Below are 7,449 nucleotides of genomic sequence, written 5' to 3'. Positions count from 1 at the left end.
TCTATTTTGTTTGATTACGTGTCACATTTGGGATTAAAACTGTGGGGGTGATGTCAAGCACATCCGGCCCAGCAGGCACTGCTGTCACAGCTGTCCTGTAAACAACAGCCAGATCCTTCTCCACATTCACACACGCACACACATGCACACACTTATGCACAGTCACACGCAGCCGGCCCAGCATCTGGCAACACGCTGCTCCATGACACTTAAACTGTGTTTAGATCTTTGTCTCAGCGACTATTATTCTTCGCTGCAGGAAGCGGCGACGTGAGCACTGACCAGTACTGTGTACACAGTACATCCTTGCATCTCACTGGGCCTGTCTAGTTGAAAAACTGTGGCAGCAGATCAGGAAAGCTTGGCGGAATCACATTTTGAATGTTTAGCTCACAGTTTTGAGGGGACATCACAGATCCGGTAGACATTCCTCTCTCACTCATAAACGGCGGAAGCGACTTTAAAATGATAGACGGACCCACCGATCGGCGATTGCTATTTGGTCCGGCCGGACAAAATGGTGGACAAACGGACGGCGGAGGGCTGTAGGCGAAGGCGATAAACGGACCGCACATTTTTAGTAAAATGCCCAGCTCCGCATTTTAGTGTGGCCTTTTATTGTAGATAGCATAAGGCACACCTGTGCAACAATCGTGCTCTCTTATCAGCATCTTGATATGCCCACACCTGTGAAGTGAATGGATTAACTCTGCAAAGGAAAAGTGCTTCCATAGATTTAGACATATTTGTCAACAGTATTTGAGAGAAAGAGGCTTTTTTGTACATTGCAAATGTCGTAGATATTTGATTTCAGCTCATTAAAAATGGGAGCAAAGACAAAAGTGTCGCATTTATTTTGTTGTTCAAAATATTTCTTTCTGGCATTTTACCCATACTACGTATTTTGAGGAGATACATTAGCATTGAAACTCATAACATCCATTTTTACTAACTTCGATACAATGACTATGGATTTAATAAAACTTAATCATTTTTAAAAGAGTAGCAGAATCACACATGAATAACCGGACAACTGGACAAAACCTGAAGTTATTCTCCACATCACATCACATCGCATCACATCACTTCACTTCAAACTAGCAGTCAGTTTGTTTTTTTCCTCCGATGTTTTAAACTTGCCATCAGCCTTTTCTCCAGTCTGACCCAGCAGCAGAATACGGGGAGAGTAAAGGAATACAGTCAGGAACATCGATAAGAATGTGCTGAATCATGAAATACTGCTGTGCAATTGGCTGGTGTCCAGACCAGTCCAGGGGGTACTCCACCTCCTCTTGCCAAAAGTCAGCTGGGATAGGCTCCACTTTACCTGTGCCTATTCCTGTGCCTAGAAAATGGATAGATGGAGTGACGGATGAATCGTCAAAAAACTAGCAGAATATCAGGTTAAGATGTTTGCGCTCAATGTATTTGAACTAGTCAAAATACAAGTTTGTGTTGACAGAAAAGGCTTTTCTTTTTCAGTAACAGTTCCTGATCTTGAGAATCCTATGCTGCAATTTATTTTGTGTGCCAGAATGTAAATACTTTTCACTATTTAAAAGTCAAATGTTAGCCTTATTTGATTAATGTGTATCAGCTGATTCAGTATTTGCACCACTACATAGCATGGACGTCTCTCCCTTCTTTCCCCCTCCCAAGGATGACCAAGGCCACAAGAGTTCAAATAAAAACAATTTATTTATATTGAAGGCAGTAATAGGGTTGGACAGGGTGGACACAGCCAAAACTGGACTGGACCGGATAGGGACTACTTTAAGTACCAAACATACTTGTAAATTGTAATCACAAGCAAAATGGCTGACTTGGTACAGAACCAAGACGCATGGTGCAGTTAAGAGTAGGGGCAGAGGAAGAGGAAGAACACTTTACGCACGCCATTTTATACACTCACCAATTAAATACCTGCACCTGGGAAGTCCAAAAAGACAGGTCCAAGGTGGCAGCTCCACCCTCAGGCAGGGAGGGACAATGCCATAGAAATGCTGCAACACAAACACAATGACCCAGGGTTCAAATATACTGTATACTTGTAGTAATAGTCAACAATCTGGTCATTATTACAATAATTATGTTTTTAAAACTTCTTAATAATGCTGTTAGACTAACAGAGCATTTAATATGAGCTTGTGCAAAAGTTATAAACATTGCGAAGCTCCTTAAAAGCAATATTTCACATATGCACACCATTTGTAGCAATACAAAGTTGTCCTGATAATTTGATAACTTCATTATTTTCATGCACATTGAATAACTTTAAAAAAGATTTTAAAATTAATATAACTGGCCACCATGTTCATTGAACATGTTGCTAGATAACCGTCACGTGTGTAAATGTACTAAACTGCACAATGATTTAAACACACAGATAAGCCGAATGGAATACATTTAGCATTAATCTTAAAAGAATAAAGTCATTTCGTTTCTGGCCAATACTATGAAATAAGCCAACCGAGTGAAATTCCACTGTTGAAGATGCAGCGCCAGATGGTCTTTTGATGGCCCAAAATAGACTTTGGATAACAAGTAATCCAGGAAGCGCGCCAGACATGGTGTTCGTTCACTCACGAGCCACACACGCATGGAAATAATGTCTTCTTACCTTACATGCATGATGAACAGAGTGCTGCTTTGGTCCGGTGTCTCATTGTCTTAATTTACACGCGTGGGCTCCGCTTGCATTATGGACATAACGACCAACAAGCCGCCGCCTGTGTTTGGGGATGGCGGAGGTTTTAGAGGATGCACAGATCCTCCCTAGGGCAATTAAGTGCATCTCTCACCTCTTGTTCGTTAAGAATGCTCGGCACGGCGTTGGTTTTCAATGTCACTTGCGTGCCGGGTCCCTTCTCAAACTGTAAACGACTCCTCTTGCCTGAAATGTTCACTGCATACGCGCACTTGCCAGCCTGTCCTTATGCGACTCGACAAAACCTGCCTAAGTACCCTTTTTGTAAAAATAGGGGAATAACATCCCAGTGTGCACCTTGTTTGCCAAGGATTTTACACATTGCAAATTTCAGATGGATTGTTGTCCTGGTAGTTAAAGCATAATTTTACTATCTCATAGAAATTGTTAAAGCGGAAGTCAACCCAAACATATTTTTTTCAAGAATATGTTCTCAGCAGGCCCACTAGTTGAAACACGGCACTCTGATTAATTTTGCGTTTGTGGAATATAAATTAAGCAGCAAAATGCACTCCTTTTTAGCCATCTCTGGGGGCGGCCATTTTGTCTTCTGTCGACTGAAAATGACAGCTGACCTGTTTTCTGAATCCGAGCCGTGATTGGTCGTTGTGAGCAGTTGCGATGTCATTTTCAGTCGACAGAAGACAAAATGGCCGCCCCCACAGATGGCTAAAAACGAGTGGATTAACACTTATTCCACAAAGGCAATATTTATCAGAATGCCCTTTTTCAACTAGTGGGCTTGCATAGAATATATTCTTTAAAAAAAAATGTTTGCGTTGACTTTTCACTTTAAATACCAGCATGACATACATTCGGATTTAATATGTGCAACTGATTTTTATATATTAAATACGAGCATAAAATATTGGCCTTTTTCAACATAAGGCACGTGGACAGAAACACAGTGATGTAGAGGATGTCATGCCATCATACAACACTTACCAAGGAGCTGTCAACACAGAAAGTTTTAAATCAATACTAATTGAAACGGTCATTTAGCACAGCGGAGATTTGCGGAGCAAAAATGTGCCCAGCTTTCAGCAGTGGGATTGCTCTGCTATTATCTGACATTGCAGATTCTCTTATATATTTGGTTTGCTTTCTGCTGATTCTAGTGTGTTGGTCTTCACTTCTAAATCCTTATAAGAATGGGCGAAGACTGGAAAAAAAACAGCTCTTTTATGAATAAGGATGCTTAGTGTACATCGGAGCAGAAGAGAACAGGAGGCATTTCCTTTTACATTGTGTTACATTCTCTTTGACAGACGTTTTCCAGATGAGAGATGATCCATAAACATTCCGCTTTCTATTTTCACTCTCTTAGTGAACAGTCGTGTTTCCCGTCTCTCACCTCACCTCACCTCACCTCACCTCACTGACAACTCATGCATGAAAAGGATGTCATTTTGCTTTTTAGTCTTTAGTCTCAACTCCAATACGTCTTCTTAAGAAGCGCAATAACTGGGAATGGATTTCTCTTCAAGAGCTTTTTATACAGTATTTGATCTGCTGGTAGATGAAGTATCACGCTGCGTCAGCCCTCCTGAGGCAAGAGGGATTCGATGATGTGCATGCTTTCCGACAATCAACAAAACACTAACCCAGTGCATAATCTCCAGGGCATTGCCACTATTTGTATGCAAACAACGTAATACTCCTCTTTGATTTTGCTGAATGTGACAGCGTACACCTGCATCCTGCAGCCATGCACGCACGCACACACGCAAGCACGCGCACACACTCGAACACTGACGACTGCGCATCGTGCTGAGGCACAGAGCCAGCGGGGATTGGCATGCAGTGAACGCACGCACACGCACAGATGAAAACACAATTCTACCACCATTTGTCAAGACTGCCAACAACACCGTGCCTTCAGGAATGTAAATAAAACTCTAATTCACTACTAATAACCATGTACAGAAACACTTTACCCTGTTTGTGGTGATGTCATGATGACGTGAGCAGCCCAAAAAAAAATCGAGATTAGCATCCAACTGTTTTTGTTGTTGTTGTTGTTTTTTATCACAAGTCTGCCTTTGAATTCTGTTCCAGGTTTCATCTCATTGAAGAGCTGTCCTACGAGGATGTAAAAAAATGTTACCGTGGCTCGGTGAGTGTCATCCTTTACTTTTTTTACCTCCCAAAGAGGAAATCAACCCAAACATATTTATATTTTTTTCAAGAATATGTTCCTAGTTCAAACACAATTAATATTACATTTGTGGAATATGAGTTAAGCAGCAAAATCTTGCCACCTCAGGGGGCGGCCATTTTGTCATTTCTCCCGACCGAAAATGACATCACATGGCTCAGCTGCAGAAAACAGGTCAGCCGTGATTGGTCGTTACCTGAGCCCTGAGTAGTTGTGATGTCATTTTGTGACAAAAAGTGACAAAATCCCGCCCCCAGAAATGGCTAAAAAGTGGATTAATTCTTTAAATTAATTAATTAATTAAAGAGTGGATTAATTCTTATTCCACAAATGCTACATTAATCCGAATGCTTTGTTTCAACTAGTGGTCTTGCATAGAACATATTGTTGAAAAAAAAAATGTTTGGGTTGACTTAAGTGGGACATTTCTCCATTTTGCACTGCCTGGTTAATACAAACAGAATTAAAAGTGACATCCATCCACTCTTTATCCAAAGCGCTTATCCTCACAAGGGTCGCGGGCAGTAAAAGTAATGAGCAGTAGCAAAAACTTTTTTATTTTTCGGCCACACATTTTGTGTCTTCTCAACTTGATGTAATCCAAGAATCATTCCAAAGCAGAAGGGCAAGTTGTCATCATTACTTTGTGTGATGTAACCGAGTAATTTGTGCAAACTTTACTTACATTGTTTTGAACCATTAAGGCCTAGACAGACCAATCAGATGCCGGGAAGCGTCAGATTGTGCCGTCTGATTGATGTAGCGGACGAACACCGTCGTAACGTCAGACCCCGTCGGGAGGTGACTGGTGGGCGGTTTAGCATGTTGAATCGGCGTCATAAATTGTGTCATTTGGTCACTCTGATTGGCTGTTGGCTAGCGAATCAACACACAGGGCAAGAACAGGAAGTGAGGAATGTGGATGAACAGTAAGCGATGGAAAGCCTTGAGAATTTCGCCTATGCCGCCTTAATCTTCTTACAAGTACAAGATCGAGGTTTGACAATGTAAGGCTTGGACAATACCGTGTCAAGAGTGTGTGGGTTTGCTTCGCGTGCGATTTCATAATGAGCGAAAAATATATGGCATTGCATTGTTTACGTTTTTGTATTCCGCCCCCGTCAATAGTTTCCCAGTTGGCTGAGGAATAGTGATTTCCTCCCCCGATGGGATGGAAGCATATTACATTTTACATTCTCTTAAGTACACTTCTCCCCTTTGTACTAGAGCAAAACTACAAGTGGAATTTTAAAAGTCATATTTATTAGAAATCATCAGATTTCTTAGAATGTGTCAGATTGTGGCCATTATAAAATTCAGTGTTTGCAATGACACGGGCAATGTTTTGTACCACTTCAAATCGCTGATTGAGATCATTCAAATGCACCTTCAAACATTATTGCAACTTGCTTCTTGATATACCGTTTAAGTGTTTCATACAAATCGTGAATTCCAAGTGAGTCACTGAAGACCCCCGCCCCCCCTCTGCCTGTATTACTGTGACCTCAGGTTAGTCAGCTCCATTTTCCTGAGGAGAGTAGCTGCCTTGAACTATTAATAGAAGGACAATAAGAGTGAGCCAGTCAAAGTGGAGGGATGGACAAGAGAGAGCGAGAGAGCGAGAGAAAGGGAAGACGGATGGCAGAACGATGGAAGTGAGTTGGAGGGGGGGGGAGAGCGGCGAGTGATTGGTACCACTCATATATTTGGACACAGGAGGGTTTGGAAATACTGAGGAAGGAAGGAGTCACTTTACGTGACAATCCTGGGCAGCGTGTGTTTTTCCAGCTCGGACTTATGAAGGGCAGTGTGTACATTGTGCGCAGGGGCGTGTGCGTGGGGGGGTGTCAAATGGGTGCTACAGAGTGTGGAGTCACTGGTGGCAGGGAAGCCTTGACTTTGAGGACCGCGCTCGTGTAGTTGTGTGTGTTTGCGTATACGCAGTAAGCCAGGCGTGTGTTTTTCCCGCCACCCGTACTGACACGCCGCAGGGGAACAGTGTGTGTCTTGCAGCGACTTGCTTCAGGCCATGGATGAGTGTGTGTGTGTGTACGGTGCCAACGTGCTGAGCCTGGTGCAGAGCTCGCCGCCTCTGAGGGAGCGGGTGGTGTCGGCGGTGAGCCGAGTGGGAGCGGCCGGCGGCTGGAGAGCGCCTTCCGGTGCCGTGCAAGCCAAGGAGCTGCTCATGACTCTGCCCTGTCCCTCTGCGCAGACTGTCAGCAAGTACAACTCGCAGTACCACAAACTGTTCCAGTGTGTGCCCAAGGATGAGCTCCTTATGAAAGGTACCTGGCAACTATCACTTCATCAACTCATAACTTTGTCACACTGGTTTTACACTGCATCTGTATTATGTGCTGCGTGTCCGACTGCCAATCGTCATAATTATTATATTTGCAGTTGTTAATACAGTAACATGGTTAAAAATATGACTTGGATGTAATGCTCCGGGATTATTTTCATCTGTTCTCAATTTGGATTCTTTTTTTTTATAAAAAACACATTTGAGACAGTGGAAATTGATGACATTTGTCATGGAGCTAAGCAAATTGGTTCATTCGATGAATTAATGATCTGCATTTGC

At 42.7% G+C, this 7,449-nt stretch overlaps 1 protein-coding gene across 4 annotated transcripts in view; it reads left to right on the top strand.

Moving 5' to 3' along the window:
* gramd2aa (GRAM domain containing 2Aa) overlaps positions 1 to 7,449 on the top strand; it is a 30,359-nt gene that overhangs the window by 10,230 nt on the left and 12,680 nt on the right. For 3 of the 4 annotated variants that reach the window (XM_086025460.1, XM_086025462.1, XM_086025461.1), the window contains exons 3-4: positions 4,766 to 4,823; positions 6,865 to 7,150. In XM_086025460.1, the coding sequence (XP_085881586.1) occupies positions 4,766 to 4,823; positions 6,865 to 7,150 (344 nt within the window). The remainder of the gene's footprint in view (positions 1 to 4,765; positions 4,824 to 6,864; positions 7,151 to 7,449) is intronic. The other variant, XM_086025463.1, reaches the window with a different exon arrangement.

The sequence above is a fragment of the Filicampus tigris genome, chromosome 3 (genome assembly GCF_054856515.1).
Source record: "Filicampus tigris isolate MCC_2025a chromosome 3, RoL_Ftig_1.0, whole genome shotgun sequence".
In the NCBI taxonomy this organism is placed as follows: domain Eukaryota; kingdom Metazoa; phylum Chordata; class Actinopteri; order Syngnathiformes; family Syngnathidae; genus Filicampus; species Filicampus tigris.
The sequence above is the reverse complement of the archived record's forward strand: the minus strand, read 5'-3'. Positions and strand labels throughout refer to the sequence as shown.